General features: G+C 41.3%; 1 protein-coding gene across 2 annotated transcripts in view; it reads right to left on the reverse strand.

The window, feature by feature from the left end:
- The window catches only part of dok6 (docking protein 6), a 58,192-nt gene extending 43,202 nt beyond the window's left edge, over positions 1-14,990 (reverse strand). For both annotated transcript variants that reach the window (XM_018753900.2, XM_018753901.2), the window contains exon 1: positions 14,924-14,990. In XM_018753900.2, coding sequence (XP_018609416.2) covers positions 14,924-14,989 — 66 coding nt within the window. In that variant the 5' untranslated portion in view covers position 14,990. The remainder of the gene's footprint in view (positions 1-14,923) is intronic.
- Between the last annotated feature and the right edge of the window lie 10,641 nt (positions 14,991-25,631).

Raw genomic sequence — 25,631 nt, forward strand, 5'->3', positions numbered from 1 at the left:
TGATAAAAAGAACATTGCCATCTATCCACTATAATCATACCAACTGTAGAACCAACATTTACACCAAGGGACAAAATCAATTTGATCCTTATGAGTATCAATTTCAGCTCTTATTATTAACTCATTTTTCTCCAGAGCAATTTACAATATTAGGTTCGTATTCTAAGTTACTTGCAAAAATTGAAGCTTATGACTCATTTCTTACTCTAGGGGTAGGTACTATGATCAAGGGCACTACAGCAGGAGGTGGGATTCAAACCCAGACCCTTGGATTAGAAAGCAACAGCTCTAGCGACACCACCTCCTCCTGCCATGGCGTTGCTGGAAATGGTTAACAGACCAAAGTTAAAAAATTTACACCGCAGTACAGTCCATTCTCCTGATTCTGTGGTCGACAACACAGACAAGCGACCAAAGATCTCTGGCTGCCCCAAGTACATTCCAGGGATGGAACTCACTCAGGGAGAGTAGAGCTGCATCAATCTAGGTCAGTCACTAAATGAGCCCTTAACTCAAAAATGGGGAAAAGATGAGGCACAGTATGCATTACATACATGCCCCACTACTGAAGAAAAATTGGATTTTCACATCAGCAAAAGACATGATGGCACAGTGGCGCAGCAAGGACTGCTGTTGCCTGACATCACCTGGGTGGTGCAAGAGGACATCGGTTCGGTCCTTGCTCAGTCTGAGTGGAGTTTTCAATGTTCTCCCACCGTTTACGTGGGCTTTCTCCCAAAGAAATGCTTTTAAGTCAATTGGTGACTAAACTGCCCATTGTGTGTATGAGAAAGACTGTGTTTCACTGGTGTATAGATGAGTGACCCATTGTGGTGTCTCTAGTATTTTAAGTCACCTTGGGTTAAATAAAAAAAAAAAAAAGTGCAGGCTAAATACTACAAAGTGTTCACTGGAAGTTGTTTTGAAGAAAACGGTCTGCTAAAAGAATAAATGTAAATGCAAAAGGAAAAATTTCAACTGTTTGCTGCTGCTGCACAAAATTCAGTTTCGTAAAATCACAACGGAAGGTAAAAGCATTACAACCTTAAGGCAGAAAGCACTGGAAATGCCTATGAAAACTCATATGCCTTTCTGTATGAACATGACTCAACAGACGAAGGGCAATTATCCACTTCCAAATTATTTTTGACGTTGGGTTTGACGTGTCTTCGAAAATCAATAACTTCAATAAATTCAGTATCCATTCATCCATTTTTCACTAACCACTTATACATTTACATTATTTATTTATTTAGCAGACTCTTTTCTCCAAAGCGACTTCCAATGAACTCTATGTAGTGTTATCAATCCCACACACCTTATTCACCGCGGTGACTTACACTGCTAGATACACTACTTACACTGAATCACTCATCCATACATCAATACTGATAAAGGTTACCACAGTCCAGAGCCTATCTCAGAATCACAGGGAGCAAGGGGGGGGGTGTTACACCATGGACCACCATTAGTACATGGAAAATCTTTGATTGTTTATGTGTGATCCCATCATCAACCATCAAGGCCTTCCACCCCTCCTGGGGCACAGGCCACCAACAAGGGCTCTCCTGGTGTCTGTCCTGTACTTTCTTCTCTATCTGGCTCCAGGTGTATCCCAGCATCCAGGTGTCAACTACAAGATCCCTTCACCAAGTGTTGCGCGGTGATCCCTTTTCTCCAATTAGTCAGAAAAGTGGTCAGCTAAAGTTATTTACAATATTTTTTCACTTTTAAAAAATGTCCATAGGGGTTTTTTTTGGGGGTTCATTTACTATACCTGTGGTGGTGCTAGGTCAGATCTATACATCTTTCACACATCTACATTTTTTCATCTAGGGGAAACTTTCTCCAAAGCCACTCACAGTGTAAAGCTACTCACAATTATTTACCCATTTATAGAGCTGCATAATTTTACTGGAGCAATTCAGGGTAAGCACCTTGAGCAAGAGTATAGCAGCTGGAGGTGGGATTTGAACCTGTGACCCTTTGGGTTCAAAGACAGCAGCTATAACCACTACTGTACCAGCTGTCCCAGGTATTACATAAATTCTGTATTTATGTATTACATGAATTATGCACATAAATAAAAAAAATTACATGAATTATTACATAATTCACACAATTCATTAAGACATCATTCCGTTCTTACTTCAAAACTGAATTTATATTCATGTTTGTAAATTTGGAATTTTAGGTTGTGTTTATCAGGAACCTCTCCACAAACCAGAGCTCACAACAAAGCGGTCGCATTGTCTGCCTTATTAATGTAATTCAGCTGTACCACGGTTGCACTACAGACCTCATTAGGTGTGTGTGACAATTTCTTCACTTATAATAATAGTTTAACAGTCAGGAGTCGGCCCACACCCACCCCCTGCCGGGACTAAAAGCCAAACCGGGGAGGGCTTGTCGAGAGGAAAAGAGCACCAGGTGTGGCCACATCCGAATAATGAGAACTCTAAAAAGACAGACCGCAGATCAAAAACACGTTTTGCTTCTCATTTTATTGTTCCTTGTGTGCTGGAGGGAGGCTAGAGAGAGAATGATGCTCGTGAGTAAAAGGCTGAACTTTCGGGGACCGGTTTGAGTGAGGGAACAGAAGTGACTTGGAGAATTTCAGTGCTTCATGTCACAGGTCTGATTCAAGGTGTTTAGGTGCTCAGCTCTTGGATTCCACTGATTGTTTTGTTGCTTTATCAAGGAAGCGTCATTTGAGTTTTATTTAAAAATTAAGGCGGACATTGCAAAAAACGTGGAGGAAATTCACCCGCCCCCGTTGCCCGCATGGTCACATGAACCAATTACAAATTATAAAGAGGAGAAATACTGAGCCGATTCATCTGACCCATTCAAAAGTGACATCACTGTGATTATTAACACACAGTGAATCTATGGTCAGATAAAATATGACAGATCTGGACAAACTTGAAACCCACTTCCAGTACCATGTTAAACTAATGTGCACGAACATTACCTGTTGGCTGTAAAAATCAAATAACACGTGATAATGTATGTATCGTGAACCAGTATTTCTCCAGCCTTTATTTAAAAAGGACTGATGGTTACTGCTGTCTTCCTAGATGCAATGTCCTCACAGGGCAGTAACAACCTCAGCGGGCTTCAATGAAAGCAGTGATTAATCACTCTCTCTCTCTCACACACACACACACACCATGGGTTTAATCATTACCAACAATCACTGATCCCATTCTCATGAATCTGCAAAACCAGGGACTAAATTACACAGATTTCACTCTCAAAATATATTTTGTATATTTTGGCAATCTGTTGCTGACTCCAGCACTTCTCCGGACGGCGAAAATCTTCGCTCGTTCTAATCGCGGGTGGTCGGCACATTACTTTATCTGGGGCATTTCGGTCCTCATCTAAAATGCAGTGCTACCTCAGATACAAGTAATCACAGTATCGGTCTCTGGCTCATTCCCCATGCATGGCTGGAGATTTTCATAAAACATTCATGGGCTTGCGACGTCCAGAAATACAGTTCTGAAGTAATAGCGCTGATGATATGGAACATTCTGCATAACAAGACCTGGGGACTGAGCCTTGACCGGACTGCGCAGGACGCAGCACCATCGGCATGCTGCGCTCATCCCCCGCTCCTAGAAATAAAGAGATAAATAAATAAAGTGTGTGGTTCACAGACATTTCAACCCGGACAGGGAATCCATAGCAGGATCTGCTTCCACGTAGAGCGCTACTCCGAAGGTGTTCGAAGGACCGGTCATTTTAAATCATTGACAGAGGTTTAAATTTCGGGAACCGGCAGCGCTGTCATTAAAAAAATGTCAATATGCCTGCCTTAAAGTCATTGCACGGACACTGTACAGCGCACTGTAAATATACTTTAACCTTGCACTCGTGTCACTGCTCGTTTTATTTCTACGCATAAATAACAGACTAATTACGTAGCTGAACGGATAGCTTAGGCCGGCTTGAGTAAAACCAAGTAGGGCTGGGAAATATTTTTATTTTTATTTTTTTTTTTAAAGCTACACAAGTAGCGAAATACTCCACAGAAAAGTGCTGTGCATGTGAGGCGCTTGTAAATTGAGATGGAGCATAAAAACAGCTCTCTCCAGTTTCAGCCTTAACTCAAAATGTACAGCCCTTAGCTATAATAATAAGCCTTGAATTAAGATAAACAATTTTATTCTCAGGAAAAAAGTTGGCAAATCCAAAATGCAATGTTTTCCTCCTGGCAGTATAGAGTCTGGCAGCTGAACCAAGAATAAACAAAGGAGCAAACTGGCCCAGGTAGCCTATGGCAAGGACATTAGCTAAAATGTCTAAAATGTTAAATACACGACAGATTTGACCTTCTAAACGTGCATTGTACAGACACACACACACACACACACACACACACACACACACCTTACAATAATATTGCACCAACTCCATCATTTTGATAAAGAATAGTAGGTTAACTACCCAATTAGATGTCAAGTTCATCCAGTTTTGGTGGCATTTTTAGGTGATTAAAAGCGGTTATATTAATAACACTCAGAACTCCCTTTTTTTTCTTCCCCGTTTAGCATATTTTCGCTCTGACAAAAATGTTCCCACAGATGGTACTGGTACTGATTGACAGCCTCTTACCTGCTGAGGGCAAATTTCGCTTAAGGAGCACATCCAGCATCTAGATTGTTAACCTAACCGCCGCAGCCAGCTTTCAAAAATAAAACTAAAACGAAAATGGAATTTGTTTATGCATTTGAAACATTTCTGTTACACTGTAGGAACAAGAGTACGTTCATTTAATTTCAGAATTACCAATCATTGTTTGCAGAAGGATGTAATAAGTTGCTGTTATTGAATTAATTTTATCAGCCGCAAGCAGAGCGAAGTTTTTGCTTTGCTTTCTCGGTTTGGGATTTTGTCAATGCACCTTTGTCAGCAGTATTTTCCATATGTATAAGTTTGGAATCTGGTTTCTGATGGAGGGCAGCTCATCTTAAAAAAAAAATCCATAAGGTGTCAAGTAGGAATTTGAGATTTAGGGACCGACTGCTTTTAGGCATTCAGTCCAAAGCCGATGATCGAAAATAAGACCTTTACGACTCCTGCTTTGTCCACCTGCTGTATACACTGTTCCAGAAGAATATGGCATAGAAGGACAAGCCCAACGTTACGAATCGTAGGGGAAAGGGGAGACTGGGCTGCAATTTACATTATTAATTAACAACGTAGACTGAAGTAACGGGCTGCCAGGAATACATTGACAGTATTTTGGAACGGCTCTGAAACACATCTTGTTACCCCGGGTCGCATTTGCATATTTCATGGCTGGAGAAGCACAGGTGTGAGGGGTCCATGCCCACCTGGAAGCTGCTGCGAGAGACAGATGTGGAAGGTCACGGCAGATGGGAAACCGCTCCACGAGACGGCACAAAGAGATGAATTCCACAAACGGTGCTCCACAACGGCGCTCCGTCCCTCTCCATACCGAGAAAGTTTGCGCACATATCTATTATTAGATAAATCAGCGCTACCTGGGTAATTGCAAAAAGAGTTGAAAACAGCATTTGCATCAGTGGAGAACCTCCAACCTGTGGCTAAAATTTAACACAGGGTTGCTTCCAAACAGTGCATTCATTACATTAAAGGAATTTGGTCATCTTCATCGGGTTCGTTTAAAAACAGACTGAGCAGTGCAATCAGCACATGTCAAAACATCTGCTGCCAAGTCATTATACAAAGAACTGCTCTGCATTTTCGGTACGTTGTAGAGCCATGGCAAATAATACGTCCTTTCATAGACAATTATGATGATTGCACAGCGCCGGGGACATGAAACGCAGACTTTTCTGCAACCGAATCACCACCGCCACCATACAGTAGTTTTTCGCACTACTCAGAGTAACCCATTCACGTACATTACGCAGATATACAGTAGTAATTACCACTCGTGAGCTGTAGTTTGTTTTCATCACTTTTATGGCGAAAAGTGTTTTTAAGTGTATTTATGCTCCTTCCCTTACGCTGTTTATAAAAACACTAACTTTGTTTTTACTGATAGATTACCACCAAGAAATCTCACTGATTGCACTGTTTAATGCAGGCCTAGACAGTTGCTTTATATTCCTGCCTTCATCATTAAAAAACAAAACTAAACAAAAAGGGGAGTGGGGGGGGGGAAAAAAAAAATCAGTTTGAATGTAGGCTTCTTTCCAGAAACACTACAATAAAATAGTACGTGAAAGGATCCCTGGAACTGTATAGCTTAAACTAAATAAATAAAACATCACTGGTCTGAATCCTTGAACTATTTTAAATCTAATTGTTGCTTTCATTGTCTCCTGCTGCGATATATTACTGGAGTGGAGCAAAGCAGTATTAAGAACATTTTCTGGAAATTCAGTAAAAAGTTGCAAAACGCATACCAAGCTGCAAAGGATATTAGTAATTATTTCACTTTAATACTTCTATGATAGTTATGATAATATGTTTTGTAGGGGAAGGGGGGAAAGAAAAAAACCATTTCCTTCAAATCTTCATATACAAATAACCGAACATGCACATGTAAGCTTTTTGAATTTCAGTGTTAATATATTTTTTAAAATAACAAAAAAAGGTACTATTTATAGTTATTCACTTTTGACTATGTGGCTATTTTCTGAATTACAGCTGCAATCTACTTAGAGGAACATCCGTAAAGCTCATTTTTATGTCTCCTAATATCTCAAAAATAATCCTTTATACTGAAGGACTATTACGTGGGTTCTCAAGAGCATCTTACTTTGCGTCATTGTCCTGGGAAAGGAATCCACTTTGTGCAAGTAAACAAGAGTCGCTGCAAACTCTTATGTGCCAGTTTGTAGGTCAATCCAAACACTGGTCATCTGACAAGACCAAAACAGCCATTTCAAAAGAACCTACAACGTACTATTTTTCCGCTCCAAAAACCAGCACTCTCGTTTTAAAATGAAGCTTTTGTTAATCTCAGGTCTGTATTTTGAGAACTGTAAAAATATAACTCATTTGACCCCAAGAACCATCCCCCGAGTATATGTGTACACATACACTCGGGCATATAGATAGAAAATACAGAACAAATGGTTCTCAGTGGCAAAGAGGACGTATTTCTGGCGTATTTTGGTACACTTTCGTTTGAAACACTGGTACGGTACTTCCAGCTTTTGGCCAGAAAGTCCCTCAGAATTCATTCCTGAATAATAACTTTTGAGAACTTGCTAAAACCGGTCTGCTTCAAAGCAGATCAGACTACAGACATTCTGTGCTCATTGTCTGGAGGGTTTGTCGTCCATCACTTTTTTCGGGAACAATGCGCTACGGCTACGGGAAAAACCAAAGCTGTGCCGTTACCCATCGCCCTTTAGCTTTCGTGGCTTTGAACAACGTCGCATGAATATTTGACTTCTGCTAGTATTGTGAATCAGCCTCATAACAGGACACTGGACGCAGTTATTAAACGTAAAACGGAGGAAGCGCAAGCTACTGGAGGTTCTACTGGGTGAAAAAGCCTTGTGCTGAGATGGATGTCATCGACTTAAAAAAAAAAAAAAAAAAGTCACACCAGCAGGCGCCGTCAGAATCAAAAGTCCTCGACCTCAGGGGAGATCGATCGCATGCTCATTTCCGTTGTTACACGTCACGCAAGCTTGTTGATGTTAATGGGGAAGCAATGCGGCGATGCGGTGCCGTCTCATTACAACATGGCTGCGGCACGCTCCCGGCCACCGGCGCACACCCGTCCCCTCCACCGGCACATCCCTCTCGGCCCCACGTGACCGAAGCCCCGGGGAACATGTGGACGACCGCCCGCTGTCAGATGATTACAGGATTAAAGAAATACTGTAAATGTCCATGGGGCCGAGGCCTGCGAGTGCATTTGTTTTGAGCTTTAATATTTAATGTTCTTAGTGGAAGAGGTTCGAAAAGGATAAAAAGACCAGAGCGACTTTCAGAGTGGTTAATTTACTAACACTTTAAAGGGTTCAAATAAACCTGGATCTGGAAGGTCAAAAAACTATTTGAATAAATTTACCATCAGCGGCAAAAAAGGCACTCTACAGAGAATCTACAAAGATAGGAAGGGGAAAAAAAACATTAATGTACACAAGTTCAAATAGAGTATTTTTTTTTTCCCTCTTGCTTATTTAGGAGTTATGTAGCACTCTGACATTTCACCTTCGCAATGTTTTTCTTTTATTATTCCTAATCAGGCAGAACAGATTTACAAAGTAAATAAAATGGGACAGGAATGCAAATTAGTGTTATTCCCTTGCTTTGGTGACATTTTACAATCTGAACAGCTTGACATTTATTGAAGCAAATAAGGTGAAGGAGTTTATCGAGGTTACAAATGCAGAGCGCCCCACACGCCACCTGCTGTGACCTCACGTCTCGAACCCACAACTACCGCAGGTGCCGTACCTGAAACACGCAGCCGTGAAGTGTTAAAATTAATCAAAAAGATGAGGAAAAATGCTGGCATGAGAATTTTTTTTTGGAGTCAAAAGGTTACTTAGTGTAAAAAATTTCCTTGCAAAATAAAAAATACGAAAAAAAAATGTATGAGCATAGATATAAATCTTCCACAGTTTGGCCACATTCACTGTGATAAACTTAGCACTAATACTGGCGAGCTCGTGAAACGTTAAAAAGTACTATATCTAATCATTAGCTGCATAATTTTTAAAACTGAGATTTCGATATGAATTTGTGCCAATTTAAATATATCTTTCAATAATCACCTTTTTTCCACAGAAAGTATAAATAAGTGCTACACAGATATGCAAAACATCTGGTACAGTTGAGGCACTTGCTATATTTACAAGTGAATGTGGAAAGTTACTTTTTTCTCTCGCCCTGATCCAGTCTGCTGTCCTGGCAGGAGCATCGATGAGCCTTAGCACGGGGTGCCAGTGTTCCGGATTGGACTTCAAACCGCTAAATTTACTCGTGGGTGACAGGCTCAGTGCCAGGGAGCTAAGCCAGAGTGGCCACGTCCAGGGCGGATCGTCCCGTTGCGTCACCTAGCCCATACGTTGCTCATACCCCTAAGAGTAAACTCTTTACATGAGGACAGTTCAACCTCAGAAACCCATTAAAAAAAAAAAAAAAAATTAAGTCTTCCCAACAACAGTATTTCATTGTATAGAATCAGCAAAACGGATTATGTAATGCTGCTGCACACAGCAAATACGGAAAATTTTTAATCTCATTTAGCAGATATAGTTGCATCCCGGTAAAGGACACAGACTTATCACCTGAAGGTTTCCAGCTGGGGGCTTACTGTAGTATTCTTGATCGAGGTACTTAACCTGAATGACTCCAGTGAAATATTCAGCTATGTAGTTTTGCAAAACCTGGAGTCACCGCTAAGACCGACATTTGCCCCTTCAAAGTAAAAGCTTTTTTGATAATTAAGAACGGCAGAAATCAATGATGTAAAATGTTTGACTGTGGTCGTGCCCGAGATTAATTTCTGAGCGCCTCCGTACAACAGCAAAACATTTTTCACAGAGAATAATGCTGGTAATATTGTTCCTGTTTGCTCAGAGGGGCAATTTATCAATATCAACAGGAAGCTGCAATGTGTTTTCGGATCTCCGACAGAATTAATCTGATTAAATCAAAACAAATTTCACTCACAGCAGCACCGTAAAAATGTGTAAAGTCTTGTTTTGTGCAACAACAATAAATTACGAAAACATCTTTACGTGCGAGTTTCAGAAATACAAATGACGCATTCATACGTTCACCTTAGCTAGCTAATAAAAGCTCTGGGCTTTATCGGCAGTCTGATGAATTGGCGTACAATGTCTCAGGATTTGAAACTCCTCTCTGAAAGCAAATTTTTTCGAACATTAAGATGGATACGGCATCGTTTAAGTGTAAACTCATCCAACTGAACAGAGCAGAATGCAGCAACACGTATGCGGTGTAACGTAGACGGCGAGTCACATTTTGTTCTAACCGTCTTACAAGTAAAATGTGACGTTGCGGCAGCTTCGTCTTAGTTTAAAGAAACTTTTAAAGCGTTTCCTTGATTTGAGCACCTTGGTGCCAATCCACATAGCCCGTGTTTTGGTTAAAGCTATTTTCGTTTTTTTTTCTAAACTCTCACAAGAATTGGGCACAATATTTTCGTGTTTTTCATGAACTCTGTAGCAAGGTGATGAGAAGCTATTCACCGTTTCCCCTTAACACATCAACATACTTTCGGTACAGAGCGAGAGCACAATGGCTGTTCAACAAGCTTAACGCTGGGGGTCAACCAAACAAACGTCACTTTTATTGTTTTTTGTTTTGTCTAAAATTCCACCCACCCCTAAAGGTTTTCTTTATATTAATAAGAATTTTTTTAAAAAATTAAAAACCGAAGCAGGGCAAATTTCAAAGTATCGTTCAACCGCCTTCTCTGACCATTGAGTATTGCCACTATTAAGATCAGTGGAGAACAAGGGCAGGCCAAAATCTGAAACAGCCATGCTCTACATCCCGAACACAATACCTCATTGTTCCCCACTTCTGCACCAGTGCCATTGTTACTTACGGTATGCTGGCACAAGAAAACATGCGCTATTATAATACATATTCTCAATATACAAGCCTCAGGAAGGATCGGACAAAACCTCCTTGTTTGTAGAAGGACCCTTAAAGGCACAAAGGAAAGTAGTTAGACAAGTTAATAACTGTTGAATGGAGCATTATCAACATAGCATGAGGGACAAAATATGTAACAGATGGCACTTTCCACATTCTTGAAATCTCTACATTTAGATTTTGGAATAACCATACATAAAATGAAGTTAGAAACCTCATTGGTCCTTTCTATATTTTTAATGGTATTATATGCAGCATAATGGAACAGAACAGTCTCCAATCTGTGGTTTGAACATTAAAATATCCCAGACAGGATTAAATAATAGTAATTTTTCCCTCTTTTTGTGGACCACATCAAGGTCAGGTTATCACAAAAGCTCCCAAATGAGTTTTGCTTCTACGTGTTATTACAGATTTACAGTGCATTAAGGTTTATTGCAATGCAAGTTGGCACCAGCTTCAGCAAGCTCAGTCACAGGAAGGGTGGAGAGACACGCAGTATGGTACACACTACATTTATTCATTCGGAATGAGGCTTTTCTCCAACGCAACTTACAATGTTAAGATACTTGCAATTATTTACCCATTTATAGAGCTGAGTAATTTTTACTGGAGCAATTCAGGGTAAGTACCTTGCTCAAGGGTACTAGAGCTGAAGGTGAGATTCAAACCTGCGACCTTTGGGTCCAAAGGCAGCAGCTCTAACCATTACGCTCCCAGCTGTCTCTAGACACTAAAAAGGATGCCACAACAAGTCTGCCAACACTGGCTGTAATATTGCTTATTTTGGCCTGTGTGTGTGAGACAGAGGTTATTGGTGCATTAGTTTGACTACAGAGGGGAAACATTAACTGCCATTATAAAAAATATAAATTAAAAAAAAAAAAAATGCCATATGTGAAGGCTGGTAAGTGACATGAAAAACAACAGTGGGTTCCTTGACCCGTCTTGCTCCTGGCTGCAAGGGCATTATTGATGCAAGAGTTTTTTTTTTTTTTTTTTTTTGTTCTTTTAAGAATCAGACAGACAATAGCATGACTTATAATTGTTCCAGGCACTTCAACAAAATGAAAATATCACATTAAAAACAGCCAATGAACTTCAGCAAAACTGGCATGTATATTTTAAAGGCAAATCCAATAGCACTTCTAGGGTCCATCAGTCTCAGTACACAGCAGCTATTATACTGCTTTCTTTCATAAAGCAGTAAAATAAATAAATGTACGAACTTCACAATCAACATCTGACTTTTTATTTTAAGATGAGAATGCACAATCTTCAACCACTACAATGTTTGTGTCAAATTATTTTAGAAGATGCTATAAAATTCACCGGATGCATGGAGAGAACAAACGAGATTTCTCCAGTATCTGAGTTTCCAGTCAATTTGAAGACAATCTTTCCGGAATTGCACTTATAATCAAATATAAAGAGGTATCAGACTGGACTGAGTAAAAGGAGCCAGAGTCTCTTAGCAATCAACAAATCTGATACAGCATGACGAAAAACTGAAATACTTCAGAATCGCATTAAGAATTACTCACTCCTGAATGCAGTAGAACATTCTGGAGGGATGAGGTACCACTCCAGCGCCGAGGCATTATTTTGTCTTGTTTTTGTGCTTCATTTCACCTCTCGTCTAGGGTTATTGGCCTTTCAATCTGAATAATTACCTTAAAGATTTTTGGAGAGACTGTTCTCCGAAAACACTCATTAAAAAAGAGCTGTCACGGAGCGGTGTATCCAAAGCACTCCATAAATACAAAACATTTACCCTTTTTTCCTCCCTCAGTAATTTACCACTGTGGTAATATATCACATTTAATTAATCGCTTGTTCCCCAAAAGCAGACTGGTAATGTTTCTTTACAATCAAGCAACGCTTGTCACATTACTCGAGATTATCTGCTCCTAATGCTTTGTTCTCCAATAATACGCATTTACCAGCGGCCAACTCTCTTTAAAAAGCACGGGCAGCAGGCAGCGTAAGGGTCAGAGCTGCACCCTTTCGGCCTCGGAGGTCGCCGGTTCGAAGTCCGCCTCCTGCTGTCGTACCTTTGAGTCGGATGCTTACTATAAATCGCTCCAGTGTAAATAACCCGGGTAAATAATCGCAGGACGCTTAACGCTGGAAGCTGCCTTGGAGAAATTAGCAGATAATTGAGTAAATATAATGTCAACGTTCTCATTTCTTTCCAAAAGACAATACTGTTTTCTTCCCCCCTCAAGATCAAGGAGAAATCCACACATAATTGTTAAACGCTGCACAATCCTGAGACTCATTTCAAGTCATAATCTGGAAAACCTAATTCCTTATGCAATATGAATTTTAATGCAGAGACAAATGACAGCTGAAATCATGTATTCAAATAAAGACTACAAATCCCTCTTCAAATAAAGATTAGAAATCCCTCTTTCACGCTTACATATTCGATTCGATTGAATGAAAGTGAGCAGCAAGTACACGGAAGCAAATGTTATAACACGGCTTCCCGCAACAGGTAAGAACCGAAAAAATGACGCCGCCGTCAACCTCCATAGCTCCTGGAATCTTCCGGCAAGCGGCACGCCGTGCTGCAGCACAACTTCGGAGGCATCTCTTGCGGCGCACTTCGTGTATTCGGGGACGTAAAGAAAACACAGGGAGGAGCTCATACAGCATCACACATTTCGAACCAAACACCACACATCCTGACCTCATTGCTCAGCAGCCAAGAAGCAGACATCTACATATAGAGTAGCAGTGATGCATAACACCGGAGGCGAAACCCAGCTTGGAAGTGCCAGCTTTATTTAAAACACCTACGGGACGTATAAAGTGACTATGCAAATGTCTCTCTTATTCCTATTACAATTTTATCAAAAATATAGCATGTGGTTGGGGGGTGTACTGGCGCATTTGTTTTGTGCGGATGCACTGCTGTGGCTTTTAATCCCGTGTCTAAGAGAGAAGAGAGCGGAGTGTGTGGGGCACAGTCAGTCAGCTGCATCGCCGTCGCCATAATACAGTGATAAGTGCCTTAATACATAATAAGTGCTGCGGGATGAAAAACAGGAATCATCTTCCTCGTGGCTGCGAGATGCTTACACTTCAGCTGGATCCCGAAAGCTGTGACTTTAAAGAACGCTGCCATGACTCGGGTTCACATTCAACACAAGCGGGGTGGAAATACATTTTCAATATATATATATATATGCATATATTTGGAAGAAAAATAAGTTAAAACCTCAGCTTGGCAACAGTTAGTAAGAACATAATACAGCAGTGTTTTGTCAGCGCAGGCAGTAATACGCCTGTTTTCCATCTACTGAGGCATCGTTGCCGTTAAAAGGCTGGCACTGTCATTGAAGGTGAAGTAATTTGGCGCGCTGGCCTGCAGTTAGTGGGATACCTTCATAATCAAAATCACTTTAATCCCGACTCCCCGGCGCCTGCTTGTTTCCTAATGCATTAGCGTGGCACGAGGCTCCGGCTCGCTACGCGTTTTCTTGGGGGCCACGCAAACATCCTCGCCGCGCGTCCGAGAGCCTCGCGGCAACAACAGGTCCCCCGCCGCGCGCTCCCACACGCTTCCCGGGGAACGGTGCCTCGGGAGGTACCGCCGGCTGGGTCGGGGCCTCCCGGGCTCTCGCCTAGTCGTCATCTCGCCTGCGCTCACCTCACTTCCTCAAGGGGATGTGACAGCACAACCAGCTGGAGCACGCTGGAACGAAAGGCCTGTGGCACACGGGCACGCACACGCACACACAGCTGAGTTGACAGATGACAAAATGTTCAGGTACTGGAAAGGTTGGGCAATACAGCTCTCCTTGAAATTTAAAAAAAAAAAAAAAAATCAATGAAATAAAGTGTGTATAATAAGTATTTTCTCTGTCTTATTTGGAGTTATCTGGACTTCAGTGACTTCTAGTAGTAAAATGTATAGTTAACCTACTGTTAGAGTAAATTTTTTTTAAAACATAAAAATTGCTGATAAATCACAAAATAAGTCATATTTTTGCAGTATCTCTGCTGAAAAGTTACATTTCGAAGATTATTATGTGCCATACCATAGTATGTAGAACAGCCCCCCCCCATCATTCAAAGGACAGTTTTCGGATGTTCTTATGTGTCAAACGAAAACTTTTTGCGCAGCTTTCAGTATAAAAGTTCACCTTTGCCGTTATTCCGCACATGATGATGATGATGCTCAGAGAAAAGCCAAAGGCGCAGCGCCGCGGTCGTATCAGCGCACTTTCCGTCCGCACGGAGTACCGAGCGAGGAGCGAGCGACACACACACACACACACACACACACACAGACTGTCTGACACACTCACTCACTCACCCCTAGTTTCCTACTGCGGATCCGCACGTATCCCTGCTTCACTATGTCGTTGAAGTTGGACGCCATGGTGGCGAGTCGGAGCGCTTTCCTGCCCCCGTCAGGACTCGTCTCTTCTGTGCCCGAAGTGCGACTCCGTCCGGCACGGAGCCCCCGGGGGGCGGGCGGGCGGTCGGTCGGTCGGTCGGTCGGTCGGTCGGTCGGTCGGGGGCGGAGGGAGGGACGGACGGACGGACAGTCAGCCGACAGTCAGCCGGTCGCTAGGAACGAACCCAGAGCCGCTCGGCGCTCCGCTCCCTTCGCGCGCAGCCAGCAGTGAACAGCCAGCGCCGCTCCGCTGTCAGCGCTCGGACAACCGGCTCCCGCGGGCAGGTCCATCTCAGAGAGCCGCGCGGGGGGGATTCGAGTCATGTGGTTCGAGTCATGTGGTTCGAGTCTGCGGCGACTCTACTTCCTGGACCGAACCACCTTTTCTGTGGGATTAGCTGTCTGACTGATGGGCAGCGGTGCGATGTGTGCGTTCTGTACTCGCCAGTGAATATCCACAGTGGTTGTTAGAAATTATCCATGCTGCTCTTTTCTTCCCCACTGAGGTAGTCACTTTAATGGCTCCCCAAGCATTAAAAATGAACATTTATTGCTGATGAGTTCGTTTAACACTTTCCCGCCAAAAACAGCATTCAAAACCTGTCAAGACTATGAATTCCTCTCTCATTCATTCATTGTACATTCTTTTTGCTTCTTTTTATATTTTTCTGTTTTAAATTTCTCTGTTAGATTGAACCTGCTTTGGCTACAATACGTTGTATCTCTAGGTGGATAATAGAATATATTAGAGAGGAAACAGCTACTCGTCTGAGGACCCACTGACTTTCTGTTTTTTCTTTAAGGGTAAATGTTTTGTCTCTGTGATATGGTGCTAAAAACTGCATTTAAGTCGTTAATTGTCAAGTCTTTCAGTTTTTTTATCTTCATAGTACTTAATAAGAATTTTTAGAATACAACACCATAAGGTTAAGGATAATTCGGATTATTCTAAGATGTATACTTGGTCATATTTGACATATGAATGTGACACATACATATATATATATATATATAAAAAAATCTGAAAACTTATCTATTAATGTGAAGATGCATTATATCAGAAATGTAGACTCTACTCAGTCAGGAGTGATTCTTATCCTTGAGAAAAAGAACAAATAAAAAGAAACAATTTACTACTGAGAAGACTGAGTACATATATATGGGGTGGCGTTGCAATGGACTGATGTACATCCAAGGTGTAGCCCCCTGAGCCTTGCGCCCAGTAACTCCGGGACGGGCTCCGAACCACCGTGACCCTGATTAAGACAAGCAGTTAATGAAAATGGATGGGTGGAGATATATAGAGTCATCTCAAGAGTACAGACTTTTTTATATGTACATATGAATACAGACAGACACAAATTATCATCATAGATTCGTTCTGTAGCCTTGTTTTCATGTCCACCTCTACCTCATAGTGAATTTGAGCATGCTTTAAGGACTAATATCCTTTCACATTTTATCCCTAGCTAGACTGAAATGGAATGATATCTGGATGTTTTAAACCACCGATTTCAGTGCTGGATTGTAGCTGTATAATTAAATTGTAATCTAAATTGAAAGTATCATCACTGTATCATTGTTATGTAATCATATTGTTTTGGAACAACTGTAGCTATTAGTCTGTGAATAGAATTCAATTTGCACGCAGTTTTATTATAATTATTAGTATTGTTATAAGTGCCTGGATTCATGGTTCGTTTTTGTTGTGCTCGTAGTGAACATTCTCATTTTGTCAGTTTAGCTCAGCAATCCTCAATTGCTGTCTCATTTCTTTTTAATTTTAGTAGTATATAGTTTCCTCTACTCCTGCATTCAAATGTCACGGTAAATTTGTTTTTTATTTCAGGTCTTAGTCGGGAGTGATAGATGAATTTAAATATTTTCAGTGACGCGCCTCTTCAATTTGTCCTTTCCTTATGTATAGTAATATAGCTTCCAAGCAGAGCTCTTATTTTTCATAACCCACTATCTACAGCTATATGCAGATGTCCTCCTTTGAGATTTCCCTGTAAAAGGTTACTGACCATAATGACTATGTCCTTGTAAGTCTTTTAATAGAAAGTTTGATTTTGCACATTAAATTTAGGAGCACTGGAGAGTTATTGAATTGCGATCCAGAATACATTTTTCAGCCTTCAAAATTTGTGGGTCATTTCCTCATATCGTTTTATAACTCCTGTTCACTTGAAAATTAGATGGTCTGAAACTAGTGTGTACTGCTCCTATTCTGAGCCTTGATGAATTAGCTTGATTCTTACACAAACATTTGCTAACACAGTAAAGTCACCAAACAACCCTGCGGGAGGTAAATCACCTCTGAGGAGTCCAATTTTTATATGGAGGGATCAAATGATTTTACTGTTCTGATAGAACTGGCCAAAGTCTCTAGAAACATTAAAAGCCAAACAAATATGTGATTTCTGGGGATAAACATGAATCATTTAATTTTTTTCCAAGAGGTCAGATGTGCTGAACAGTTATAATTGTGTTCCAGTTATTCATTAAGCTCTGTCTTTGTGAAGGAAATCTGTGCAGCCATTATAGAAAATGTGTGCGTATTTATAAAAACACCCCCTATAGATATAAATGTATCTAGCTGGACAAGAAAATCACAACAAATACAAGATCTTGTGGTTCTCAGAGATTTATTTTAGCAGAAAATTATTCTCATGCAACCTGTGTTGCCATTAACACATACATACATACTGTATATAAGAGTTAACACATTTTACCAGATATATTTTTATATCACCCTGGTTAGCAGTGAGTTAAATAAATGAAGATTGAAGAATTAGTAATTTAAAGAAAAATATTTTAGAACCATAACAACCTAGAAAGTGAAATATCAAATCAGGCTGCCACTGCATATTAAGAACACTTGCGTACTGGATTCATACAATCAAAGTTATTCTTTGTTAGGTGCCTTTAGAAGGGTCAGTCAACAAAGCAGGTGAAAACACCTGGGAACCTCTGAGTGTCCCCAAAATATACCCGTAGTGCCCTCACGAAATGTTGAGATCAAAGTTTATGACAGTTTATGGTTTAAAAGATTGCTATGGCATCACTCCACACTCATTCATGTAGAAGACACACCTTTGGTACTATAAGGTTAAAGGAATTAGTTTGTGGCTGATGGAGACCAGTTGTTGTGCACAAGGGAAGTGGAGTGTTTTTGAGTTCACGCGTGTCCCCCCGCACTAAAAATTCCCCGAGGACTAATTTAGGTAACATATATTTCACATACTAGTTAATCCCATGCATACCGTACATCTAACAGTTGGTCCGAAGTAGCCAAATGAGTTAGGACAGCATCACTTTGAAGTGAAATTCAGGATATAAGTCAGTATTTGGTTTTGTATCCCTTTGTGGTCATAACCGCATGAAGTCTCAGATGCTTTGGTGAGCCTTCGTTGCTCTTTTTTCGATATAAACGAGTTCTGACCTGCACCACCAGGGTATTCTGACTTCGGTATATAAAATTGACCTTGTTTGGATTCACATCTGGAGGCTGATGTGCCAATATAAGATTTTTTTACTTTTTGCTCCCCTGAATTCTCACTGCTTTTTGGGAGCATTAGTTCCACTTCTTCAGTCACTGTCGAGCTTTACAGAGAAGCTCTAAGCAGAAAGCAAAGAAGCCTGTTCTTCTCACAATCGAGCGAAAGGCTTTGAAAGCTTCGCTCGGGTTCGAGTCCGCAGCTTCTTTCACTGGTTTTAATCATGAGGAAAGACACAGCCATGCAACAGGTGAGCTGTGTGGGTGTTTTTTCCTTTCCTTTTTTTTTCTTTTCTGAGCATCTGCAGTTAATTTTTCTCCACATTGTAACCTTTCCCTCACTTGAAGGTTTGTTTTGGACTCTTCTCTTCTCAACCTGATTCTTGAATCCTCCTGGCATGTGTTGGCAAATTTTAAAACGACTTTTCTGTTTCCGTTGCCAGTGTAACCTATTAACTGCTGTCTCCGTCTTGTGTGGATTTGGACACTCCCCCCCCCCCCCCCCCCAACCTGCACAATGGCTTGTAATTTTACTGGCAGTTAATGTAGGGTTTTCCTGGACAACTCTGATTATTTTACTGTCATCAACGGCTAATATTTTTATTGGCCAAGCCAGCCTTGGCAGATTGTCTGTGGTTTCTTTCTTCATCGCAGTCCAAACTGTTGATTTTGGTCTGCCCAATTTCTGTGTTATGGTTCTTTAAACGTGAAAATTACTTGCTTTTCCTTAACGGAAAGTTCTCTTGTGTTCATTACTGTTATTTTTAACTACAGGCTCCAAACACTTGAGTTTAGACAAGTGCGGTAGAGGTGATAGTCACTCGTCAGACAATTGTCCCAACACTTTCAGTCCAAAATAAAGATTTTTAGCTAAATGAAATGACCCCGAGGATAAAAAATATTTTTCTTGAAAATGACGTACTTAAGGGATGTACTGACTTGTCATGTTTTCTTTTGTGAGAAATTCTATATTCTTGAGAAAATCCAAGGTCTTTTCTGTCTCCGTACTTGTGGAGGATATTCTATCTGGGCTTCCAGAGGCCACAGTTCTATTCAGCCAGGGGAGAGATAAGTTAAAGCACTCACTTTTTATTATTGTTTTTATCATCTTTTTTAATACACCGAAGGGCTTTTATCTGTATTCTGTCCTCATATCTGTCTATGAATAGTTTATTTTGTTTGAGCTGGAACATACTAAGAAATTTCTTCCATGGAGTCAAATATTGTAGACACATGAGTATATACAAAGTCAGTAAAATTAAACTATCATTTAAATTTCACATTTATTAATTTAGAAAAATATTTTTTTTCCAAAGCAACATGCAATAATGTATGCGAAACTGCATTTCTTAACAAAGAACTTTAGATGTGGATTCATAATTAGTTTGTCTGATAACCACTGAGTGTTACATGGGAAGATGATCATGAGAGATATGTAGCGAGTGTACGTTATTTTTAGGTAATTAAGATTTATCTTGCATGTTTTGATACCCTTCTTGAATGCTGGAAGGGATTCAGCAGTTCTGAGGGAGAGAGGGAGCACATTCCACCATGTTGAAGTGAAAAACGAGAACCTAGGGTTTTTTAATTTTGGAGTCCTTGTAAGCAGGACCACCAAGTGACGAGAGCTGGAGGTGTGGAACAATTAGGTCCTGAAGTAACTGGGGTACAGATGTTTTTTTCACAACTTGTGTAGTGGCATCCTGGAGCAGCTGGGAAGGCTTTATGGCAGAAGACTAAAGACCTGAGAGGTATCACCATAGTTTGTACAAGGAGTTGCATATTTCTGTGTAAGATATGATCAGATGTGGTTACAATTTATATTTGAAATCCACGCCCTGATGTAGTACCCTTTAACAAGGTACTCACCCTGAATTGATGCAGTAAAATGATCCTGATGTATAACTGGGGACAGCTGGTAGCGTAGTGGTTAGAGTGACTGCCTTTGGAACCACAGGTTTGCACTTCACCTCCAGCTGTAGTACTCTTGAGCAAGGTACTTACCCTGAATTGCTCCAGTAAAATTACCCAGCTGTATAAATGGTAAATAATTGTAACCTTAACATTGTAAGTCGCTTTGGCAAAAAGCATCAGCTAAATGAATAAATGTAATCTTGCTCATGGTGTGCAAGGAGTACTGTATCTGCAGGGTGGGGTTATGGCTTCACTGTGCTGTGAGATGCAGACACTAGAGTTGATGAAGAGACCAGAGTTGATGAAGCTGCCATGATGAGCAAATTCTCCAGTTTGCCAGAGAGTTCCTGACAGGTGAATGGACCTGCTGGGAGATGGAGGCTCTTTTTCTTGGAAAGACTGAGTTGTAGATAGTAGTCAGTTATGTAGGCTGAGATTTTAGGAAGGTAAGATGTGATGGAAGAGGATACATCTGGGTCGGTTTGGGGAAAACGGAGGATGTGTCGGTTTGGGGAAAAGAGAGAAAGAGGATCATCGGTTTCACAATCTCATGAGCACCCTTGAGAGGCGATGCCAGAACCGAAACAGTACAGATAGAAAAGAATAAAGGACCGAGAACAGGGCCCTGAGGAACACACCTGTTCAAGGAGACTGAGGAAAGACAGGAAACCATGCCAGACTCCCTAGTAAGATATACCTGATAGGTAAGAATCAAACCATCTCAGTGATGGTCCTTTGATTAAAATTTAATGCAAATGTATTGCTTTGCATTCATACAAATGTATTAGTTTCTCTTATGATATCATATGAGAGCAAAAACGGGGCCTATCTGACATAATTGTGTTGTGAAAAAGGTACCGTACTGTGCACTTTGAGGGAGTCATACTTTCATGGTTGTCATCATTGTTTGTGACTGACGTTACCTTACATAAGCCTCCCGATCCACACACTTCTGTTTGCTGATTTTCTTGTGTTTTAGTGTTCTCTTGTTTACTTTTGTGATGTCGTCTCTGTTGCTTTCAGTTCTCGACATGTTATGTCCGTCGGGAGATGTCAGTTTGGAGCAGCTCGTGAGCAATTTGTACATCTACCATGCAGCCCGTGAATAGTTTGCAGCAAGATTTGTTTTATTGTGTGATTGGATCTGTGGGATTAAAAGATCAAATGAGCTGAAACTGAACCAGAAACCACATAACAGTGGTTCTCCTTAGATGCTGGCAGCAGAAATAAAAGCGCTTCTATCCCACAGCCAAAATTGCGTTAAAACCTTTTCATCCTGGTGTGGAAGATGAGACCAAGTGCTCTTAGTGATGGGAAGGTGAAGAATCAAATCCGCTCTACTAGATGAGCAGATGGCGCAGGCATATAAATAAAAAGGTCCGTATTCTTGTTGATTAAGATTACTGAGCTTTAGTGGAATTTCTTTAGCAATATCGCAAAATAGTGCGATTAGGTAAGAATCCCTCTTTGGAATATGTTTAAATCATATGCAATTCTTTTGAGAGCTCACATTTCCATGCCAAAACGCAAAATTGTATCGGGGACTATTCCTTCCACATTCCATTTTTTAGTCTTTTTTTTCTTTTTTTTTTTTTAAAGAAGAAAATCAAGATGGAGCGCATGGAGAGTATTTCTCCCCATCCCATCCAATTATTCTGCCGTGAGTGTACCCATAGATAGGATTCCTTGCCCAAATCTGAATGTCACAAAAGTTTCCAAAGAACTCGTGATTGTTCATTTTAAGATAAACCCATTAAGTCATTTGCTTACTTGTTTACAAAACTGTGATTGCATTGTCTTCGTAATTCCCTCATTGCCTTGTACACGCTCATATTTTTTTTTATGACAAAACACAAGAAGCAATTTTCTCCCTTCTGCCAAACAGAATACAAAGGAAAGGCAGCTTTTATTTATTCCGGCGTGCATGATTGGCACTTGGAGAACTCTTATTTGTCAAGTGTCAGCTCCTGCTGAAGTTAAAGACATAATGCGTGTGTTTTCTGCCGCACTTTCTCTGATCACTGTGCTCCACACACGGTGCTCCATGGCTGCCGCTCCTCTCCCAGGTGTGTGTGCGCACCCAGAGCTTGTCAGACTTCCTCCGTCTACACGCCCCTGCTATACATGCGGAAACGCTGCGCCCGTCCTGATCCTGCTTTCCGTTTCAGTCGAAAACGAGAGCTTCGAGTGTCTCATCAATGCGTCTTGTCACCTCGGCTCTCGCTGCACCGCTGCTGGACCCTTCTGCCGCTCAGCTGAGCCCGGAGTCGAGCTTTGACAGTCTGTGTAGATACGTGTGACAGTGACAGCTCTCACAGAGTCTCAGAGTTTGTGCTACGACGGTAGAAATTCACAGTAAAATACAGTAATAGAGTAGAATGCAGGCGGGGCGTTTGAATAATTAGTAAAACTGAAACATTCTGGAACATACTCTGCTCATAAACCCATTTAGGTAACTCAAAGGCATTAAATGCTGATCTGCACGGAGTGAAAAATCACCACCGTGGTGTCCAGGGATACAGTGTAGAGGGCGGCACGGTGACACAGCGAGTAGTGCTGCTGTCTCACAGCTCAGTTTGTGTGGAGTTTGCATGTTATCCCTGCGTGGGTTTCCTCTGAGTGCTCTGGTTTCCTCCGGGTGCTCTGGTTTCCTCCCACAGTCCAAAGACATGCTGTTCAGTTTCATCCATAGTGATGTGAGTGACAGAGAGAGTGTGTTCCACTGGTGTATGGATGAATGACCAAGTGTAAGTAGTGTATCTAGCAGTTTAAGTCACCTTGGTGAATAAGGTGTGTGGGCTGATAACACTACATAGAGTTCATTGGAAGTCGCTTTGGAGAAAAGCGTCTGCTAAATATATGTTAATGTACATTAGTAAAAGTCCTGGTTTAAAAGTAAACTATGCCGGGACAGTATCAGAAGAAACAAACGCCGAGCTAAGACGTGACCTATCTGGTAATATGCGAGATGACGCAGTATGATCAGTGACATTCTTCACCATGGTACTGGGCTAATAAAAGTAACAATGAAAATATGACATGTGCAATAAGTGAGAAGTATAACCGAGCTATGAATGGTTCTGCTAAAACAGATTAGGGAAATGACCATGCACATAATGTAAAAAACAATGGCGATGAGTTAAGCCCAAAATAGCTGTGTGGAAAGAGCGCAGCATGTGTTCTGCGACACACTGTCGTGTCTAAAGGAAAAATTAAACAACTCCTTATACAAGAATAACTACAGGTTTTTAGTGTTACCGCTTAAAAGAACAGTACATATGGATCTGGGGTTTTTCTCTTCTTTTTACATGCTGGAATAATTACCTGTGCTCAGAATCCTTAGTATGTTGTGAAAGAGTCTCATTTTCTTTTCACGAATCTCTGCATTGAATTATTTACATTTACATTTGTTCATTTAGCAAATGCTTTTCTCCCAAGCAACGATCAGCGAGCATTAGGACAAATGAGCAGCATCCGTTGCCATGCATGTCAACATTTCACACACACTACAGAGCAATCATATAACTATAAACATATGTAATAACACACGCACACACGCACACACACACACACACACACACACACACACACACCATCTGAAACCGCTTGTCCCATGCGGGGTTGCGGGGAGCCGGAGCCTAACCCGGCAACGCAGGGCGAAAGGCTGGAGGGGAAGGGAACACACCCAGGATGGGACGCCAGTCCATCGCAAGACACCCCAAGCAGGGGTCGAACCCCAGACCCCCCGGAGAGCAGGATCCGGTCCAGCTCACTGTGCCACTGCACCCCCCTATGTAATAACAGACTCATGAAAATAATAAGTCAGCTTTTTGAATCCATCTGAAAACAGGGCAAATGATTCACATAGACATGACATAAATAAATGTGTATATGTATATATGTGTGTGTGCTATCAAATATGTAATAACTATGTAAATAATAATAAATTTGTAAATAAATGAATTAAACAGTGCCATCTCCTGGCCATGTGAGAGCGGCCTTGTGAGTTCTGCAAGGGGTGACGCAAATGGAGTGTTCATACGGAAATACATAAGCGTGCAAATGGGTTTCCATTGTGCATTGTGCATCCTCGCTGTGGATGAAGCCTTGGTCCACCTGCAGCTTTCGCCTCCTCCTCCTCTGTCATCCTGCCGGTGGCTGATGCAAAGAGAGAGAGAGAGAGAGAGGCACACCTGAGAACGAAGCCTCGCACATAAATCATACAGCAGGTGAGCGCACACAACCGGACTGACGCTTGGGCAGCGCGCAGCTGGATGGCGGAGCGGGCGACACTCAGCTGGATGACACATCACATGTTTTAGGCCACCGGAGAGGATAACGGAACAGCCACAGACGCGCCCCTCCTTTTGTCCCGGCGGACTGCGCGGTCGGGAAGTGGCACATCTGCCAACTCAAAGGTCAAACCCGTCTAATTCAAAAAACACGCCGCGCTTCATATCCGCAGACACTCCTGAACTATTTGAGCAGAATAGTGAAAGATTTTGTAGGATTCAATTAAAATTAGAGTTGCTATTATTATTATTGTTGCAGGAGGAACACAGGTGGTCGTCATCAGAAGACAGGCCTCCCCTCAAGAGCACAGCAAAGGCATTACTGTGGTATTGAGGAAGGGAAACACTGGTGGTCAGTCGACAAATTTATCAATGGCAGACAACATGGGCACAGCCATTTATCTGTTGTATTATATATTACAACCCAGTTTTTTTTTTATCCCGTGATTAATATCACTGGCTCAGTTCAACACTCATTATGATACATACCTACCTACCTACCTATATACAGTGCATATGTATGTATGTGTATATATAAACAAAAAAACTGGCTTGCATAAATAAATGATTGAACAAAATGTGTTTATATGTATGTATATAATGTGTATATAAATACCACTTTTTCTAGCTGAAAATCTATTAAAAAATGTATGTGTTGTGTAAACCTATAAAAAATTTATACACACACACACACACACACACATTGTCTGAAACCACTTGTCCCAAGCAGGGGTCACAGTGAACTAGAGCCAAGCCCGGCAACACAGGGCGCAAGGCTGGAGGGGGGAGGGACGCACCCAGGACGGGACGCCAGTCCATCACAAGTGAGACTCGAACCCCGGACCCACCGGAGAGCAGGACCCGGTCAAACCCGCTGCACCACTGTGCCCCCCAAATAATTTATAATCGTTCATATTTT

This window comes from Scleropages formosus, chromosome 9 (genome assembly GCF_900964775.1).
Source record: "Scleropages formosus chromosome 9, fSclFor1.1, whole genome shotgun sequence".
Taxonomy (NCBI): domain Eukaryota; kingdom Metazoa; phylum Chordata; class Actinopteri; order Osteoglossiformes; family Osteoglossidae; genus Scleropages; species Scleropages formosus.